At 43.0% G+C, this 21,882-nt stretch overlaps 1 protein-coding gene across 3 annotated transcripts in view; it reads right to left on the bottom strand.

Annotated features, from left to right (window-relative positions):
* The window catches only part of dnajc10 (DnaJ (Hsp40) homolog, subfamily C, member 10), a 104,549-nt gene that overhangs the window by 79,538 nt on the left and 3,129 nt on the right, over positions 1-21,882 (bottom strand). For all 3 annotated transcript variants that reach the window (XM_070875815.1, XM_070875814.1, XM_070875816.1), the window contains exon 2: positions 9,386-9,772. In XM_070875815.1, the coding sequence (XP_070731916.1) occupies positions 9,386-9,604 (219 nt within the window). In that variant the 5' untranslated portion in view covers positions 9,605-9,772. The remainder of the gene's footprint in view (positions 1-9,385; positions 9,773-21,882) is intronic.

Raw genomic sequence — 21,882 nt, 5'->3', positions numbered from 1 at the left:
CTTTCTCTACCCAAATTTTGTGTGGTTTTCTCCAGAAATGTGACAGAATCACTCAGCCTCTGCTATTAACTCCACTCCCTTACTAGTAATTCCATTCCCTCTGTCAATTTGCTCAGGCTGAACCAGGCAAACATCCTGTTTGACCAGTGTTGGATTTCAAACACCACATCACAAAGATTCGCTGTCCCCTATGGTGTTCTTGCCTCCATTAACTATAAGTCATTCAAAACTCGGCTGCCCATATATCCTATCCTGCACAAAATCCCACTCGCCCACTAACTACATCCATACTGATCTACACAGACTTGGTGTTCTCTAGCACACTGAATTTAAAATCATCAGTTTCAAATCCCTTCATGGCTAATCCCCATTCTATTTTTGACAACTTCTCCAGCTTTAGATCCCCTCCAGCACCCTTCAGTCCTCCTACGCTGATGTTTTATATATGCCTTTCCCTTCATCCCAACATTGGTGCTGAGTTTTCAACTGCCTTAGCCTCACTCTCTGGAACTTTCTCTTGAAACCCTTTCACCTGCCCTCTCTATCATCAAAGGCTTTCTTAAAACACATCTTTTCAACCACCCTAACTCTCCCACCTTGGCTCAATATTCATTCCATTTTATTTTTCCATCTGTAAAGCACCGTTTTTCTTCATTAAAGTAATTATATAAATGCAATTTATTGTTGGGGCAGGGTGGGGGTGGGCAGGAAAGAGATGTCCTATAGAACAAGCCTCTAAAAGTATCTTAAATGATAGTGGTGTGCTGCTGTTCTCAGAAGAGTCACCATGCAGTGCGCAGGATCCTCAGGCAGGTCCTGAGGAGGGCAATGAGCCTAAGATTCAAAAGTTGCCAAAAGCACAAGAGCTGTAGTGAGAAGGCAAATCTGACAACATTTGAAGAAAACCATTTCAATTAAAGTTTAACGTTAGAACAGCACAAGTATTGCTCAATACATGTCCCAAATGGACTGGTGTACCAAACCCAATTAGTCAATATTTGAGCTCAGTCACCATTCATGCAACATACATTTATCCCAGTACAAATAATCTAACTCTACCAAGTGAAAATGTAATTCCAATAATTTATTAGAAACATAGAAACATAGAAAATAGGTGCAGGAGTAGGCCATTCGGCCCTTCGAGCCTGCACCACCATTCAATAAGATCATGGCTGATCATTGCCTCAGTACCCCTTTCCTGCTTTCTCTCCATACCCCTTGAGCCATAAGGGTCATATTTAACTCCCTCTTGAATATATCCAATGATCTGGCATCAACAACTCTCTGCGGCAGAGAATTCCACAGGTTCACAACTCTCTGAGTGAAGAAGTTTCTCCTCATTTCAGTCCTAAATGGCCTACCCCTTATCCTAAGACTGTGTCCCCTGGTTCTGGACTTCCCAAACATCGGGAGCATTCTTCCCGCATCTAACCTGTCCAGTCCCATCAGAATCTTATATGTTTCTATGAGATCTCCTCTCATCCTTCTAAACTCCAAAGTATAAAGACCCAGTTGATCCAGTCTCTCCTCATATGTCAGTCCGGCCATCCCGGGAAGCAGTCTGGTGAACGTTCGCTTCACTCCCTCAATAGCAAGAACGTCCTTCCTCAGATTAGGAGACCAAAACTGAACACAATATTCCAGGTGAGGCCTCACCAAGGCCCTGTCCAACTGCAGTAAGACCTCCCTGCACCTATACTCAAACCCCCTTGCTATGAAGGCCAACATACCAGTTGTCTTCTTCAGCGCCTGCTGTACCTGCATGCCAACTTTGAATGACTGATAAACCATGACACCCAGATCTCGTTGCACCTCCCCTTTTCCGAATCTGCCGCCATTCAGATAATATTCTGTCTTCGCGTTTTTGCCCCCAAAGTGGATAACCTCACATTTATCCACATTATACTGCATCTGCCATGCATTCGCCCACTCACCTAACCTGTCCAAGTCACCCTGCAGCCTCCTAGCGTCCTCCTCACAGCTCACACCGCCACCTAGTTTAGTGTCATCTGCAAATTTGGAGATATTTCACTCAAATCCTTCATCTAAATCATTGATGTATATTGTAAATAGCTGGGGTCCCAGCACTGAGCCCTGCGGCACCCCACTAGTCACTGCCTGCCATTCTGAAAAGTAGCCGTTTATCCCGACTCTCTGCTTCCTGTCTGCCAACCAGTTCTCTATCCACGTCAGTACATTACCCCCAATACCGTGTGCTTTGATTTTGCACACCAATCCCTTGTGTGGGACCTTGTCAAAAGCCTTTTGAAAGTCCAAATACAGCACATCCACTGGTTCTCCCTTGTCCACCCTACTAGTTACAGCCTCAAAAAATTCTAGAAGATTTGTCAAGCATGATTTCCCCTTCATAAATCCATGCTGACTTGGACCGATCCTGTCACTGCTTTCCAAATGCGCTGCTCTTTCATCTTTAACAATTGAATCCAACATTTTCCCCACTACTGATGTCAGGCTAATTGTTTCGTGTACTGTGTGTTTTTTTTCTCCCGCTGCTTCCTCTTTGTAAGATTGCATGGTGAATGTATCCTACCACCTAATTCAGTGCTCCTTTGAGGCGCTATCCTATTAGGAGAAAGAAGTGAGCTGACTGTTTCATGAGCATCACTTCGTGTCTTCAAGGATAGAGGTGGCTCTTTAGCTCCTTCAACCAGGTCAAACCATGGCCCTGCTACCGCTGGCATGACATCTGAAGTTATGTTGGTTGCCTAGGTCTGCGCTCGTTCTGGCTTAACATAGGTCCTTGAATTGGGCAGCTGAGTGGCATGGGCGTTGTGTCCCTCAGAGAGCATGCCCTCAGAAGTGTCTAGTGGGGTACCGCAAGGTTCTGTGCTGGGGCCCCAGCTGTTTACACTGTACATTAATGATTTAGACGAGGGGATTAAATGTAGTATCTTCAAATTTGCGGATGACACTAAGTTGGGTGGCAGTGTGAGCTGCGAGGAGGATGCTATGAGGCTGCGCGGACTTGGATAGGTTAGGTGAGTGGGCAAATGCATGGCAGATGAAGTATAATGTGGATAAATGTGAGGTTATCCACTTTGGTGGTAAAAACAGAGAGACAGACTATTATCTGAACGGTGACAGATTAGGAAAAGGGGAGGTGCAACGAGACCTGGGTGTCATGGTACATCAGTCATTGAAGGTTGGCATGCAGGTACAGCAGGCGGTTAAGAAAGCAAATGGCATGCTGGCCTTCATAGCGAGGGGATTTGAGTACAGGGGCAGGGAGGTGTTGCTACAGTTGTACAGGGCCTTGGTGAGGCCACACCTGGAGTATTGTGTACAGTTTTGGTCTCCTAACCTGAGGAAGGACATTCTTGCTATTGAGGGAGTGCAGCGAAGGTTCACCAAACTGATTCCCGAATGGCGGGACTGACCTATCAAGAAAGATTGGATCAACTGGGCTTGTATTCACTGGAGTTCAGAAGAATGAGAGGGGACCTCATAGAAACGTTTAAAATTCTGATGGGTTCAGACAGGTTAGATGCAGGAAGAATGTTCCCAATGTTGGGGAAGTCCAGAACCAGGGGTCACAGTCTAAGAATAAGGGGTAAGCCATTTAGGACCGAGATGAGGAGAAACTTCTTCACCCAGAGAGTGGTGAACCTGTGGAATTCTCTACCCAGAAAGTTGTTGAGGCCAATTCACTAAATATATTCAAAAAGGAGTTAGATGAAGTCCTTACTACTAGGGGGATCAAGGGGTATGGCGAGAAAACAGGAATGGGGTACTGAAGTTGCATGTTCAGCCATGAACTCATTGAATGGCGGTGCAGGCTAGAAGGGCCGAATGGCCTACTCTTGCACCTATTTTCTATGTTTCTATGTACTCCTGCTGTGCCCTGCTGCTGGGCACTCCTTCAGCATATACTGTGAACTGTGTGTGAGCAGACTGCAGGGCTGCAATGACATTAATGAAGCTCTACGTCAAATTCTTTAGCATCGTGAATGCAGACAGAACAGACTCATGGACAATGAAGCCCAATGTCTCCACAATATCACCTATTGGGTGGATTCTGCTGCAGATGACCCTACAGTTAACGTGAGGGCAGTTCTATGAAGTGATGAAACATCACTGCACAAATACATCTAGTGGATTTCTTTATGAGCTGGCACACCTCTCAGAGGGCTTCTTATGCACTCAAATTGCTCCATGAAGGTGCTCAGAAAGACCCTGGACAAAACTCTTTCCCGAACTCAGCAGCTTGTTCCAGCTCTGTTGCTTCCAGCTGCACTTGCTTGTTCTCACTTAGCACCCCCTCTTCAAAGTCTACATCCACCAGACTAAATATTCCCATATCAGTGATTGCAAGGTGGAGTATCACTGAGGTGGTAGTTTGCAGCTGGTGGCACCTCATGGACAACTATAGAAATACAAGAGACACAAATCTCACAATGAGATTAACACTCCTTAAAATAATCGTGCTATGATGCTGTGATTATTTGTGACTGACCAAGTGTCTGAGTGTGTGAAAGCTTAGGGAAGGAATTAAAGGCAGTGGTGACTGGTACGAGTTTGCACATGCAGGATACCCTTGAAGTTAGGCTCACTAATTCTGGACTATTTGCAAATCATTTCTTCAAGGTGGGCTAGGGGCTTCGTGTTTTAGGGAGCCCTGCTGGTTGCTCACCTCTCCCTTTTTCTTCCTACAAGCAGAAACAGATTGGTGAAGTGCTGCAAGTTTGAACAACACTCGCATTGCTATGCAATGGCCACTCTGCTTCTCAAAACACGAGTTAGTTAATGAGCATGCAATTGTTGGTGGAAACATTGGCCTATGTTTTTCGATGTGACCCACATTAGTAGAAGGTTTCTCTGGAAGCAGGAAAGTGTGTTATGCACGAGTAGTAGCCAGAGAATCACCTGCAATGGCTTCTGTTCCCACTCCTGCACAGTTACCTCTGGAGTCCCTCAAGAATCTATCCTTGGACCCCTCTTATTTCTCATCTACATGCAGTCCCTCATCAACATCATCCAAAACACGTCAGGTTCCACAAGTACGCTGAAGACACCCAGCTCTACCTCACCACCACCTCTCTCGGCGCCTCCACCGTCTCTACTTTGTCATACTGCTTGTCTGGCATCCAGTACTGGATGATGAACAAAAATTTCCTCCAACTGAATATTGTGAAAACCGAAGCCATTGACTTTGGTCCCCACCACAAACTCTATTTTCTAGCCACCGACTCCATCCCTCTCCCTGGCAACTGTCTGAGGCTGAACCAGACCGTTCTCAATCTTGGTGTCATATCTGACCCAGAGATGAGCTTTCGACAATATATCCACGCTATCACCAAGACTGCCCACTTCCACCTCCGTAACATCGCCCGTCTCCACCCCTGCCTCAGCTCATCTGCTGCTGAAACCCTTATCCATGCCTTTGTTACCTCGAAACATGACAATTCCAATGCTCTCCTTGCCGGCCTCCCACCTTCCACCCTCCATTAACATGAGTTAATTTAAACCTCTGTTGCCCGTGTCCTAACTCGCACCAAGTCCCGTTCACCCCTGTGCTCCTACACTGTCTCCCGGTCTGGCAAGGCCTCAATTTTAAAATTCTCATCCGTTTTCAAATCCCTCCCTATCTCTGTAACCTCCTCCATCCCTACAACCCTCTGAGATCTCAGCACTGCTCCAAATGTGGCCTGTTTCCCTATGAATTTCCACTGCTGAAATTGTGCCTTAAAGGAAAAGATAAATCAGTTGCTCTTTAAATCTGCTGCTGTACTGCATATCCCATTCCCATAGCTGGCTCCCTGGCAATCTGTACTGGCAGCGCTGAAAAATTATGTATTTCAGACTGAGCAAACATTTGCAAAGTCTGCTTTGTATCCTTCAAACACAAGGAGCACTCACGTGCTACGAGCTTTACCACCACAATGCCCAATTGTAAAACGAGCCTCATAGTTGGCTTGTAATTTCTTTTAAATCCCATCTCTGCAGGAATGCTTATTTAACTTGGAGATTTAGTATAACATGGGATTACATTTTCTAGCAAAGTGCAGGTGCACAGACGGAGCAAGGCAGTAAATATAGGTCCTCCCTGTACACTCAAGGGTACAGACATGGATGGTCCCCTTAGACAAGTATGAGATTGTCAGCAAATCTGAGTTACAAAATTAATTTGAATTAATTGCACATTTGTGTAACTGGGTGGGCAGCACCCTGATTGTTAACAATGGTCAATATATTTCAATTGACCCCTCCAAAACTCTGAATTCTCTCCAAAACAGGCAGTGACTAGTGGGGTACCGCAAGGTTCTGTGCTGGGGCCCCAGCTGTTTACACTGTACATTAATGATTTAGACGAGGGGGTTAAATGTAGTATCTCCAAATTTGCGGATGACACTAAGTTGGGTGGCAGTGTGAGCTGCGAGGAGGATGCTATGAGGCTGCAGAATGACTTGGATAGGTTAGGTGAGTGGGCAAATGCATGGCAGATGAAGAACAATGTGGATAAATGTGAGGTTATCCACTTTGGTGGTAAAAACAGAGAGACAGACTATTATCTGAATGGTGACAGATTAGGAAAAGTGGAGGTGCAACGAGACCTGGGTGTCATGGTACATCAGTCATTGAAGGTTGGCATGCAGGTACAGCAGGCGGTTAAGAAAGCAAATGACATGTTGGCCTTCATAGCGAGGGGATTTGAGTACAGGGGCAGGGAGGTGTTGCTACAGTTGTACAGTTGGTGAGGCCACACCTGGAGTATTGTGTACAGTTTTGGTTTCCTAACTTGAGGAAGGACATTCTTGCTATTGACGGGAGTGCAGCGAAGGTTCACCAGACTGATTCCCGGGATGGCGGGACTGACCCATCAAGAAAGATTGGATCAACTGGGCTTGTATTCACTGGAGTTCAGAAGAATGAGAGGGGACCTCATAGAAACGTTTAAAATTCTGATGGGTTCAGACAGGTTAGATGCAGGAAGAATGTTCCCAATGTTGGGGAAGTCCAGAACCAGGGGTCACAGTCTTAGGATAAGGAGTAAGCCATTTAGAACCGAGATGAGGAGAAACTTCTTCACCCAGAGTGGTGAACCTGTGGAATTCTCTACCACAGAAAGTTGTTGATGCCAATTCACTAAATATATTCAAAAAGGAGTTAGATGAAGTCCTTACTACTAGGGAGATCAAGGGGTATGGCGAAAGAGCAGGAATGGGGTAATGAAGTTGCATGTTCAGCCATGAACTCATTGAATGGCGGTGCAGGCTAGAAGGGCCGAATGGCCTACTTCTGCACCTATTTTCTATGTTTCTAAAACTGGTCACCTTCATTACCTCCCTTCCCCACCTTCAAAAAGCCTTCTCAAAACCTACCTATTTGACTGTGCTTGTGATCAGCTCTAATTTTTCTACTTTTTGGCATCCGTTTCCACGTTTGTTAAGCACCCACTGATGTTTAATTATGTTAAATGTGCTAAATGCACATTGAAAATACTGAGAAAAGACTAGTACACAATCCATAGTAGACAGAAAATGGAATATCGTCTCACCATTTTGTCCAGTTAATAGGGTTTATTACCATCATTTGTGCAAACAACACATGGTGAATCTGATAGTCAAACATGAATCACATTCATGCATGTCAGCAAATGTTGCCGCAAAATCAAGAATGCTTGTGTGGATGCCTTTAAAAAGCAGAATATGCTCCACAGTCTTTACATATGTCCATAAAAAATCTACTATTTAGTACTTGCAGTAAGATTTAAAGTACTTAACCTTCTGAATGGCAAAACACTTCTTGATTTTTAAAATACATATATTCTTTCAAATAGCTGCCAAATAATAACTGCAAAGAGTAAGTCATTTCAGAATTCTCCAAAGAATCTGAAAGTTGCATGTCTATGTTTTTAATTATGGTGCAGAAAAGCTACTACAGTTCTCCAAGGGCAAAATGTTCAGTTAAATCTGGAAACATCGAAGGAATGCTAAATTGCTAGCTCAGTTTGGTAAGTGTTCACAAAAAAAACCTTATTCTCAATTCTCTTCAGGCACACAGCATGTCATCATCTGACGCATGCAGAAGCAAAAAAAAAATAATTTAGACAGGAGTAATTTTTCAGATCAAAAATATTTTACTTATTTCATTAAGTGTGACAACATTTCCATTCATCAGCAATTGTTGATTTTTATGCAGTTTGACTTCAACAGAAAATTGAGAAACAGGTTTGAGATGTGTATAAATAAGGTACAGAACAATTGTATAATTTTCTGGTAATCTAATAACAATCATATTATGTTTAAAATCACAGAAGCATAGAAACATATATGGCACTTGTACACTAAGTTGTTTTGTACGGGTACTGCAATAAAAAGGGCTACATATTCCATGCCATATACATAATCAGATAAATTGCACATATAGCCTACCTCTCAACATATTATCATATGGAAATCCACTTTGGATCAATGAGGTCGACATTATTTTTATATATTAAAAAATTTACTTCACCCACAGCATCCAAATTCAAAATGCACAAACATGAAATTGACCTCAAGTGAATCATCATCCCCCAATTTCTGTAAAGATACTGACAAAAAGCATTTAAAAATGACCACAATTTTATTTTTGTATTAAATAGTTGAGCTATAACCTTACCAAACAGTATTAAAATTTATAATCTGTTAGATTTTTTTGGGGGGGGGGAAATCTCATATCATTCATCAGACAGCATTTTAATTTTGGTGCAGAAAGGGGAGTGCAAGTCTCTTTTTTTTACTGCGAGCTTTAATGGGATAGAAATTCACCCCCGCCGGAAACCTGGCGCAACTACTGTTTTCTAAGTGTTTTACCGTCAAGTCAGACGAGGCAGACTCTTGACCGATTTTCAGCTCTTCAGCAATTTTTTTGGAGCGGACCGGAAGTCGATCATAATGGGGGCGGTAAGTGCTGGTGAGGGGTGGAAGTGGGGGCGGGACGGAGTCTCCGCCTCTATCAGTCAGCAGCGGAGCGTAGACGATGTCACAACGCATGTGCATCACCACGCTCTCCCCTTCACTTAAAGGGAAGAGCATTCGGCATTTTGAGACATCGGTCCACTGGGCCACCAGGAAGGGTTTCGGCCGGGCCAGCGGCCTGGCACCCAAGAGGGGGTGCCAGGCTGCCTGTTGGCGGCCTGGCCGAACCCAGGGGCATATTTGGTCGGCTGATCTGGAAGTTGGGACCGCCAGAAAATTCCCCAAAGTGAATTTCTCTGGCAGTGGCCAATGGACCAGAAATCGGCCGCCGCTCGACTCTGCCGCCTGGCTGCCGCTTTCTGGCGGTAACGGGCCTCATCGGGACCCTGAATCTCGGTCCCCAACAAGTACAGTATATCTGCCACACTACGTTTGAAAATATGGATCAAAATTATCACACTTACCGGATTTTTATCAGGATGCATTGTGAGTGCAAGTTTCTTAAAGGCTTGCCTTATCTCCCGATTTGTTGCACTTTTCATTAACCCAAGCAATTTATAGTAGTCCTCATCAGTGCAAACTAGAACTGATAAACACGTTATAATAAAAAGACAAAAAACTATTTTGTTGGAAGACTGTTTACAGTTCTTTGAAGCATGAAAAATGAGACTGAAATGTTCCATTTTGTAGAACAGAATTTCAAATCAATTGAGTGTGTCCGTTGTATAACTATGGCATCTTGTGCATACAGTTAAATTATTGGCATGGTTTTTGATCTTAGTTTACAACCGTATCCTTATTCTGGAAATAATTTCAGCAACAAGTTTTCACGTTGTCTTCCCAATAACAATCTGCAAACAAAAAAAACCAACTTCAGTATTTAATTTATTCACCCACTTTTTGGGGGGAAAAATATAGAAATACAGAAGCAATCACTTGAATTTTATACAATATGTTGGCTATACATAGTCTTATATGTTCATAAAGATTTGGATCTCGTACATGAAAGTGAAATATCAGGACAGGTGCTTTAAGCCACTCCCACCAGCCTCTACAAAACCACGCGAGGTGAGACTTAATCCAGAAGATTGGTTTTGCATTCAGAAAATAACTGGTCTGATTTAGTGCTTACCCCTCCCCCAGTAATCTGTGGTAAGTTATCTTAGCCAATATAAAAAGCAAAATTACTGGGGCGCCCAATAATTCGGTGACAAAGACAACCAGTAACCAAATCACATGGACTAGAAAACTTCCAGTTCAATTCCTAGGCTATACTTAACTAATTGCAGTTCGCATGGTAATAAGTGAGGGAGCAGAAAAGATAATTAGTCACGGTTCTTATTCTTGACTGCAAACAGTGGAGCCAGAAATCTCTCAACAATGAAGATGGGCTTTTCAACATTACACCAAGGGGGAGAAATTGTGCAGGCGGGGGGGGAGGGAGGCACTAACTTTGTAAGTTTGAAAAATTAGCGCCAGGCGCCAATATTGTCAAACTTTTAAAAAGTTAGGTGTTTGCGCTCTAGAAAGCACCAAGCGCTCCACTTCCTTCCTAGAGCACGGCGGCAGGCAGGGTGGTTGTGCAGCGCTGCCGCGTTCGGAGGCTCCTTTCTTCTTTTAAAAAAAAGGGAAGAGCTATCGCTGCAGGCTCGGCAAAAGAAGACTTACCTGGACCCCGATGGCAGCCATGATCCGACCCGATCAGCCCGATGCAATGCAGCAGGAGTTGATCGATCGTGAGCAGGAAACCAGGTAAAAAAATTGGAGTGAGATATTTGAATGAAAAAATGTTTTTTTTATAAACTTACCTCGGCCATCTCTCCTTTAAGCATTATCCCCGAAGCACCAGGCCTCCCGATGGACGCCTCCTGCAGCTGTCGGTGTTTTCACCCGGCGATGCTGCAGGGGTCAGAATGCAAGTTTGGGTCCGGGGCCATGCGCACGGTGATAATGTCATGATCTCCAGGCGAAGGAGTTCGGGGCGCAACGCCGTACCACTGCCACAAAACTCTCGTCAAATTTAGCAGGAGTTGCTGATCTTGCCGCGCCCAGTCACAAACCCACTAGCGCCCCGTTTTTGCCCCTCGAAGGCGCTAACGGGAGGCGCAAAGGAGCCCAATTACTCCCACCCAAGTCTCTGAATATGGTACATCAACTGTCTGGGTAGGATCCTGAAGTGTGGAGGATGGGGCAGCAAAGGGGTGCACTTTGAGTCTAGGTTCATCAGAAACCTGGCAGGATTCATTGCCCTGTCCCTTTGGTGGGTGGGGGTGGAGGCGGCACAGGGGAGGGAGGGCAAGGAGAGTTAGGAGTCAAAATCATGGCTGAGTGTGTGATCTTTGTTCTAAATTGTTAAATCTTTATGCATTTCTTACACAGATGATAATTTAGGATAATAGTGAATTGCTAAAGAACTATCATGACAGTTGTATGCCATCGGCATTATTTTGGTACTGCAATTAGATTGGTCACAAAATTGGCCAACCAATTAGAATTAATATTAGAGATGGTTCTGCAATCAAACATTGCTCTGGGATTTGATTGATTGAAAGGACAGTGGCCTCTAGTTCAATTTGGGAGAAACCTACATTAAAAAGTTTTATTATAAAGTGTTATATTCCATTATCGAATTCCTTTGCATAGAAAAACATTTTAAAAAATCATACATTTACCACCACATTTCAGTCCATTGTCCTTTCACAAAATAAGAATTATTCTCCTCATATAAATGCTTCATATCATACACATCACTGTTATGTCTCAAATAAAGCAATGTGACTGAATTCTGTAGACTTGAGTAAGTGTGACCTTAGTCTCTTTATTCTGACTCCAGACTGCCGGCACAGCATGGGAGACACCAACAGATGCACCCTCTGGTGGCGGTAGAATGCTGGTTACAAAGTGTTGCATACATAACAATCACTAAGTTAACAATTGAATCATTACTAGAGAAAAAAGCTCCACACAGATGTACCAAGATCTGACATGTTCAGGTTAACTTCAGAGTAAATCATTAGCGCTCCAATACTGTGAGCAATCTGGTGCTCACCATCCTTGATTCACTTCATAGTCATCCTCTGAAAAAAGATGCTTTCAGAAATATCAGAAAATGCTTCTCAGTAGGTAATGTCAGCATATTCAGAAAACACTTTTACACTGAAGAGCTGCCGATGATGAGCGTGGTACTCCCCATGGTCAATGGCATCAATTTAAAGCAAGGAGCTTATGTAGCTCCGATGGTATTAGAAACATATATTTTCACAAGTCTTGCAAGCTGGTCAGGTCTCCATTTATCTGAATTTTTTTTATTAATCGTTCCTGGGATGTGGGCGTCGCTGGCTACGCCAGCATTTACATCCCATCCCCAATTGCCCTTGATAAGGTGGTGGTGAGCCGCCTTCTTGAACTGCCTCAGTCCACATGGTGAAGTAACTCCCACAATGCTGTTAGGGAGGAAGTTCCAGGATTTTGACCCAGCAACTATGAAAGAATGGTGATATATTTCTAAGTCAGAATGGTGTGTGGCTTGGAGGGGAACTTGCAGGTGATGGTGTTCTCATGTACTTGCTACCCTTGTCCTTCTAGGTGGTAGAGGTCACGGGTTTGAATCATTACTGGAGGAAAAAGCTCCACACAGATGTACCAAGATTTGACACATTCAGGTTAACTCCAGAGTTCCTCTATCGAAGAAGCCTTGGCGAGTTGCTGCAGTGCATCTTAGAAATGACGCCAGTGGTGGAGGGAGTGAATCTTTAAGGTGGTGGATGTGGTGCCAATCAAGCAGGCTGTTTTGTCCTGGATGGTGTCGAGCTTCTTGAGTGTTGTTGAAGCTGCACTCATCCAGGCAAGTGAAGAGTATTCCATCACACTCCTGACTTGTGGCTTGTAGATGGTGGAAAGGCTTTGGGGAGTCAGAAGGCGAGAGACTCGCCACAGAATACCCAGCCTCTGACCTGCTCCTGTAATCACAATATTTATGTGGCTACTCTAGTTAAGTTTCTGGTCAATGATGACTCCCAGGATGTTGATGTTGGAGGATTCGGCGATGGTAATGTCGTTGAATGTCAAAGGATGGTGGTTAAACTCTCTCTTGTTGCCATACGTTTGCAAGAATAAAATAGCCAATCATACTAATATTGTTCCATATATTTTTATTTCAAGGTGTTACAGCAAGGTGAAAATATAAACTTTTCTGACTATACATAACAAGCATCTGTGCAAGTCTGAATTTAACATATCTGCCCACCAATTAATTTGTGCATTTCTGTAACTGTCATAAAATCAGACTAAATCGATCATGTGTCAGAGCTTAATTTATTGATCAGATTCTCTAACAGGCCTCAACTTGATATACGACAAGAAAGAGAAACTGGAGATTGCAGTTCTCTGTTTCAGTGCCATTCTCCCAGGACTCAAATTCAACGTGCATAAAGTTGCTCTGCAGAATAAATAAGCACAAAAGTGAAAGGAAACTATGACACTATTGGATTAAAACTAGGAGGAAACTCTATATGCATTCGAGGCCCATTAACTGGAAGCCTGTACTCTAGTTTTGAAGTTCATATCTAAAATATAAGGAAAGTGTGGGGGAAAAAAAAAGACAATTTGGCCATCTTTTTCCACAGAACATTCATTCTACCCCCAGGGAAGGTTCTGCATACATATTCCCTATTGCACAAAGATTATCGAGCAAAACTACAAGACATGAAACCATCCTCCTACCTCCACTAATCTGCAGAGAGAGGTCTTGGACAGAGTTTTGAACAGAGTGGTTTATTCGGGAATTTGGAAAAAGTGGGAATTCGGAGAAGAGGGAAAGATTAATTTAAAAATTACAAATAGGTAAGTGATATTTCACAGAGGCAGCGAACCAGCGTGGGAGCAGCAGCAGGAGCTGAGGCGGAGGCTTAAAAGGCAAGGCTCAACAGGCAACATTCGAAAGGGACGTCAGAGTTTAAAAGTGACGTCGGCACAAGGGAAGTAGCTGATTGGTGAGTATTTTTCTTTTTCTGTTAAGTTGAGGCAGCTTAAAGGCAGCGGCTAGATAATCCAGGGAGCAGCGAAGTGGAACTGGGTGACTACATTAGATGTCACAGGAAAGCGAGGAAGTGATTGGTTGGTGAATTCTCTCTCCTTTCTTGCTTAATTATTTAATCAACTTTTCTAAATAGCAATAGTGTGTGTTTTACTAAGGGTTAGAATTCTGTGGCATTGGTGCGACTAAAAATAAAATTTAATTAATTAAATATACTAAGATGGCAGGACGGGTGATGTGTCAATGCTGTAACATGTGGGAGCTGGTGGACCCTATTGAAGTCCACGGTGGCCACGTCTGCAGTAAGTGTCTGCAGCTTGAGGAACTTCAGCTTCGCACTGATGAGCTGGAGTCCGAGCTGCAGACACTGCAACACATCAGGAAGGGGGAAGAGTTACCTGGACACTGTGTTCCGGGGGTAGTCACACCCTTTAGGTTAACTAACTTAGATTTGGCTAGTGGTCAAGGACAGGAGGCTGTGACTACGAGTCAGGAAGGCATAGGGATCCACGAGGTAGTGATGGAGGAGTCTCGGCCCTTGCACTTGTCCAACAGTTACGTGGCTCTTACACCCTGTGTGGACGAGAGTAGGGACTGCAGGGAGGATGAGCAAACTGACCACAGCACCGTGGTACAGGAGGCCATTCAAGCGGGGGGAGTAAAAAGAAACATAGTAGTAGTAGGGGACAGTATCATTCGGGGGATAGATACAGTTCTCTGCAGCCGAGAGCGTGAGTCCCGAAGGCTGTGTTGCCTGCCCGGTGCCAGAGTTAAAGACATCTCCTCAGGGCTGGAGAGAAACTTGGAGTGGGAGGGGGTAGATCCAGTTGTTGTCGTCCACGTGGGTACCAATGACATAGACAGGACAGACAAGAAGGTTCTGCTAAGGGATTATGAGCAGCTAGAGGCCAACTTAAAAAGCAGAACCACAAAGATAATAATCTCTGGATTACTACCCGAGCCACGAGCAAATTTACATAGGTTAAATAAGATCTGAGAGCTAAACTTGTGGCTCAAAGACTGGTGTGGGAGAAATGGGTTTTGGTTCCTGGGGCACTTAGGCATCAGTACTGGGCCAAGAGGGAGTTGTTCCGTCGGGACGGACTCCACTTGGAATGTGCTGGGGCTAGAGTCCTGGCGAACCGAATAACTAAGGCTGCAGAGAGAGCTTTAAACTAATTAGTGGGGAGGAGGGTTCAGGTGAGCGGAAACCTAAAAGCTCAAAGAACAAGGTGAAGGCAATAGAGCAGGGTAGCATTGGGGAAAACAAAAACCAGAGCGTGACAGGATGGGACAGAATCTATAAACATAAGAGTATATCAGAAACTGGGGCCATAGCAGGAGAAAATGGTAAGAAAAGCTCTATCTGAATGCACGCAGCATTCATAACAAATTAGATGAGCTGTCGGCACAATAGTTACAAATGAGTATGATCGTCCTGGTTAATCCTTGCCACTGGATAAAGGCCTAGCTCTGTCAAGCCCGTGTAGTGGCTGATGTGCAACGATCACCACGTTAAAAAAATTCACGCTCAGGCATCTTCCAGCCCCTCAACTGGAGTTCAGGACCGGAACATCGGGTCCTTCATTGAAACATCTGTGAACTCTCGTGGAAGCATGTCATCCTCGTTCGAGGGACCGCCGATGATGATGATGAGTTACAAATGGGTATGATCTGGTAGCCATAACAGAGACGTGGTTGCAAGGTGACCACGACTGGGAACTAAACATTCAGGGGTACTTGACAATTCGGAAGGACAGACAGAAAGGGAAAGGTGGTGGGGTAGCTCTGTTGATTAAGGATGGAATCACTGCAATAGTGAGAAATGATATTGGCTCAAATGATCAGGATGTTGAAACAGTTTGGGTGGAGATAAGGAATAATAAGGGGAAAAAGTCACTGGTGGATGTAGTCTATAGGCCCACTAACAGTAGCAACTCTGTTGGTCAGAGTATAAACCAAGAAATAGTGATTGCTTGTAAAATCATATTTAAGCTCCATATTGACTGGACAAATCAAATTGATCAGGGTAGCCTTGAGTTCATAGAGTGCATAAGGGATGGGTTCCTTGAACAGTATGTAACGGAACCAACCAGGATGCAGGCTATCTTAGAGCTGGTCCTATGTAATGAAACAGGATGAATAAACAATCTCCTAGAAAAGGATCCCCTTGGAATGAGTGATTATAGCATGGTTGAACTTCAAATTCAGATGGAGGGTGAAAAAGTTGGATCTCAAGCCAGCGTACTAAGCTTAAATAAAGGAGATACAAAGGTATGAGGGCAGAGTTGGCTAAAGTGGACTGGGAAAACAGATTAAAGTGTAGGACGGTTGATGAACAGTAGTGTACATTTAAGGAAATATTTCATAACTCGCAAAAAAAATATATTCCATGGCTAACTAAAGAAACCAAGGATGGTATCCAATTAAAAACAAGGGCATACAAAGTGGCCAAAACTAGTGGGAGGACAGAAGATTGGGAAGCTTGTAAAAGCCAGCAAACAATGATTTAAAAAATGATTAAGAAAGGGAAGATAGACTATGAAAGTAAACTGGCACAAAATATAAAAACAGATAGCAAGAGTTTCTACAGGTATATAAAAAGGAAAAAAAGAGTGGCTAAAGTAAATGTTGGTCCCTTAGCAGACGAGACCGCAGAATTAGTGATGGGGAACATGGAGATGGCAGAAATGCTGAACAAATATTTTGTATCAATCTTTACAGTAGAGGACACTAAAAATATTCCAACAATGGATAGTCAAGGAGCTATTGGGGGGGGGGGGGGGGGATGAAGAAACTTAACACAATCACAAAGGAGTTGGTACTCAGTAAGATAATGGAACTAAAGGCAGATAAATCCCCTGGACCTGATGGCTTGATCCTAGTGTCTTAAGAGAAGTAGCAGTAGGGATAGTGCCTGGATTCTGAGGAGGTCCCAGCAGATTGGAAAACTGCAAATGTAACGCCCCTATTTAAAAAAGGAAACAGACAAAAAGCAGGAAACTATAGACCAGTTAGCCTAACGTCTGTGGTTCGGAAAATGTTGGAGTCCATTATTAAAGAAGCAGTAGCAGGACATTTGGAAAAGCATAATTCAGTCAGGCAGAGTCAGCATGGATTTATCAAGGGGAAGTCATGTTTGACAAAATTTGCTGGAATTCTTTGAGGATGTAACGAACAGGGTGGATAAAGGGGAACCAGTGGATGTGATATGTCTGGACTCCCAGAAGGCATTTGACAAGGTGCCACATAAAAGGTTACTGCACAAGATAAAAGTTCATGGTGTTGGGGGTAATATATTAGCAAGGATAGAGGATTGGCTTACTAACAGAAAACAGAGAGTCGGGATAAATGGTTCATTCTCGGGTTGGCAATCAGTAACTAGTGGGGTGCCACAGGGATCAGTGCCAGGACCTCAACTATTTACAATCGATATAAACGACTTGGATGAAGGGACCGAGTGTAATGTAACCAAGTTTGCTGACGATACAAAGATGGGAGGAAAAGCAATGTGTGAGGAGGACACAAAAATCCTGCAAAAGGACATCGACAGGCTAAGTTAGTGGGCAAAAATTTGGCAGATGGAGTATAGTGTTGGAAAGTGTGAGGTTATGCACTTCGGCAGAAAAAAAAATCGAAGAGCAAGTTATTATTTAAATGGAGAAAAATTGCAAAGTGCTGCAGTACAGCGGGACCTGGGGATCCTGGTGCATGAAAGACAAAAAGTTAGCATGCGGAGAGGATGTTTCCAATGATAAAGTAGACTATAACTAGGGGGCATAATCTTAGAATAAGGGGCTGCCCATTTAAAACTGAGATGAGAAGGAATTTCTTCTGTGAGGGTTGTAAATCTGTAGAATTCACTGCCTCAGAGAGCTGTGGAAGCTGGGTCATTGAATAAATTTAAGACCGAAGTAGACAGTTTCTTAACCGATAAGGGAATAAGGAGTTATGGGGAGCGGGCTGGAAAGTGAACCCAAGTCCATGATCAGATCAGCCACGATCTTATTAAATGGCAGAGCAGGCTCGAGGGGCCGTATGGCCTACTGTTGCTCCTAATTCTTACGTTCTTATTTAGCTATGGTTTGCTGTCCTCCATAGATAACACTCTCGGCAGTACAGTAAACAATACAATGTGGAGTATTTAACAAGATGACTAAATAAAAAAGTCACTGAATATATAAAGCAAAGGAACTGTTCTTTGAGGATATTTGTAACCCCCCCCCCAAAAAAAAACATACTCATTCCTTTGCATCCATATTGACCAGCTTTTTGATTGAACATTTACAACACAATTTCTCATTTCAGTGATTTTTATTTTAAAAAGATCAAATAAAGAACATACATTTAATGTTTTTCACATCCTCAGGACACCCAAAGCACGTCACAGACAATGGAATATTTTTGAAGTACAGTCATCGTTGTTTAGTAGCAAATGCAACAACCAATTTTTACACAGCACATCTCACAAACAGCAGTGAGATAAATGACCACATGATCGGTTTTGCTGTTGTTGGCTGAGGGATAAATGTTGACCAGGACACTGGGAGAACTCCCTTGCTCTTCTACTTAAGTATCACAAGATCTTTTATGTCCACCCAAGCAGACAAATGGGGCCTCAGTTTACCATTTTGTCCTAAAGGTAAAACCTCTGACACTGCAGCACTCCCTCAGTATTGCACTGAACTGTCAGACAAGATCACACGCTGAAGTCCTGGATTGAAGCTGGAACCCTGACCCATGACAGGTGTACTGCTGTACAGTCAAGGCTCTGTTGTAAATCAATCACAAGATTCTCTTTTTTTTTTAAACTGAATGGAGAGAATGGAATTACTTCTCAAACAGCATGAAATTCTCACCTATTTTACATAATTCAGTTCAGTATGAACTTGGCTAAGTGTATCTACTGCTGAACTGCATTCTCAGGAGGCACATCATTATGACTGGGTGTGTCACTGACAGTGCTGCAATTAGTTTACTAGGCAAACAGGTGTTTTGAAACTCAGTCCAACCATGCATCAGATTATCTGCTGACATCAACAATTGGCAGACGCTCAAAGAACGTATGTTACACTGGAACAATGCTTATAATAACTGAATAAACATACATAGTGTTGCTTAAATTCATTAAGGCGAAACTTTATAAAGAGGCATTAAACAGAATCTGCAGATTAACCTTAATCAATATCTGAGAAAATTTGTGAAGACATGTTTGCAGTTGTCAACCAGAGACCACGCTATCCAGTGATGTCACTAAGCTTACTGAGCATATCTGTTCAAATATTATACTCAATTCATTATCTCAAGTAAGTGCCACCAATAATACTTAACCTTATTTAAAGTCCTCAGAAAATACTTTCTCCAGGTACTACATGAATTTGGAAGGATAAAATCCGGCTCGGCGTTTTGGGGATTTAGTGGACATGTCTCCTGCCAACCATTACACTTTACTAAAACTTCAGTGAAACATGCAGACTAGATTTATAATTTGTTAAATTGAGGCACAGATGCAAACTGTTGACAGGCAACTCATACTGCTGAGCACCTCAAGTCTTGTCGCCGAGAGCATGCAGAAAACAAGCACAGACAGCGGAAGGAGCGAGTGGCAAACCAGACTCCCCACCCACCCTTTCCTTCAATAACTGTCTGTCCCACCTGTGACAGAGACTGTAATTCCAGTATTGGACTGTTCAGTCACCTAAAAACTCACTTTTAGAGTGGAAGCAAGTCTTCCTCGATTTCGAGGGACTGCCTATGATGATTGTTGATTGACTGCATTTTCACTGCTGGTTTGCTGCCAAAAGCCACTATTCTTTGATGGCAAATTGGCAACATAAACAGACTGTCGCCTTCAGAGCGACCTGAAATGTTAAATGTTTTTCCCACTCCACAGATGCTGCCTTGCCTGCTGAGTGTTTTCCAGCATTTATTTTTATTTCAAATTTCTAGTATCCACAGTATTTTGCTTTTGTTTTATTATATAAATAGAGCTTTTTTTTGGATGTCTGCAGAGCCAATACCATCCCCGACAGCATATGAACAGAACTGTCATGAGTATGGGTTGCTGCCAGGCAGTTTGGCAGTCACCTGTAAGTACCTTCCTCAACTATTGGAGAGGAACTGAAGCCTTGACTCCACGACAGAACTCCTGCCATGGGTCATGGGTTCAAGCCTCAGTCCAGGAATTTAGCAAATCACAACTTTAAAAGCTGCACTTGTTTTCAAGTTGTTCCACTGGCTGTTAAAGCCACATTTCATTATAAATGTAGCAGTTTCTACAGTACCCGAGATCTGAGCCTGTATCGCAGGATCAATTCTTAAAACAATTCTGATTTGCAATTAAAATCTGCCATTGAACACATGATTTGAATATCTCTTCTATGTTAATTCACACAGCTGTAACTGCCATTCCAAGTTCTTTCCTCTGGTTTGTGCAGAGCTGCCCAATCTATACTGCAAAGGCAGTTCAACCAGAAAAACGTCTTGTATCCAATGTCACCATAATAAATACAATTCAATTTTTCATACTATTCCAATATTTTGGGGATCATATTCTGCAATTATATCAATTTTACATGACAACTGGAAATCAGTAGCCTTGCAGAGTCCGCATTTACTTCACCACACTTCTGCTGGTAGCAGGTCTGACTTCAGCTGTAGCTCAAAAACAAATGAGCAACACAGCAGAACCACAACAGCATTATAAACACTCTCATCAAAGTCAGTCTTGATTACTTCCTACTGACAGACTAAGCAGCTCAGCCAGGCTATACAAACCAAATAAGTTCTTTTGGGCTCACTAGCTTGTGCAACTGCAATTGTTTTTCTGCTATTTCATCCATAAGAACATAAGAAATAGGAGCAGGAGTAGGCCATTCAGTCCTTCAAGCCTGCTCTGCCATTTAATATGATCATGGCCGATCTTCTACCTCGATTCCACTTTCCTGCTCTATCCCCAGATCACTTGCTTCCCTTAATATCCAAAATCTATCAATCTCGGTCTTGAATATACTCAACGACTCAGCATCCATAGCCCTCTGGGGTCGGGAATTCCAAAGATTCACAAACCTTTGAGTGAATAAATTTCTCCTCAACTCAGTTGTAAATGGCCGATCTCTTATTCTGAGACAGTGACTCCAAGTTCTAGACTCTTCAGCTAGGGGAAACATCCTCCCAGCATCTACTCTGTCAAGCCCTGTAAGAATTGTATATGTTTCAATGAGATCAACTCTCATTCTTCTAAACTCTAGAGACTATAGGCCTAGTCTACTCAATCTCTCCTCATAGGACAATCTTCTCAACCCAGGAATCAGTCTAGTGTATCTTCATTGCACTCACTCTAAGGCACATATATCCTTCCTTAGGTAAGGAGACCAAAACTGTACACAGTACAGTGCGACATCCAGCTACACCATAAATGTGATGGATTCTATAGCACCAGATACAATTGCAGAACTGCTTCTTGACAATGTTCTACAATATAAAAAGGTCATCAGTCTGCATTGTCCTTTCTGGAACACTCAGGTTCACGTAAAACTAAAATCGAGCATACATGGTGTGCATGTCCACAAACAGATTTTTTCCTTTATTAAACAGTAAAACTGCTGAATTTGTAAATCAGGTGTTAATTTATTTTGGAGGTTCGCCTCGTTGACCCTGGGATGAGAACTATTCCTGGAGGCAAATTATTGCAGAGTTACAAAAGGATTCTGAATTTCAAGACACAGATTATTCTTCCTGTGGCTTCTCCATCAGCCAACTATAAAAAAAACTTCAGAGCACCAGAGCAATCAGAAATCACAGACTGTCCCTATAAAATTGGTATAGATAATAAACTGAGTCCAGAAGAGGAGTTAATCAAGCTAACATTTCACATATGAATGAATAATCAACCTGTGCTATGTGGGTTTGTCATATCTGTGCCAG

This window comes from Pristiophorus japonicus, chromosome 3, assembly GCF_044704955.1.
Source record: "Pristiophorus japonicus isolate sPriJap1 chromosome 3, sPriJap1.hap1, whole genome shotgun sequence".
Taxonomy (NCBI): domain Eukaryota; kingdom Metazoa; phylum Chordata; class Chondrichthyes; family Pristiophoridae; genus Pristiophorus; species Pristiophorus japonicus.
Note: the sequence above shows the minus strand (reverse complement) of the source record. Positions and strands in the feature narration are given on the sequence as shown.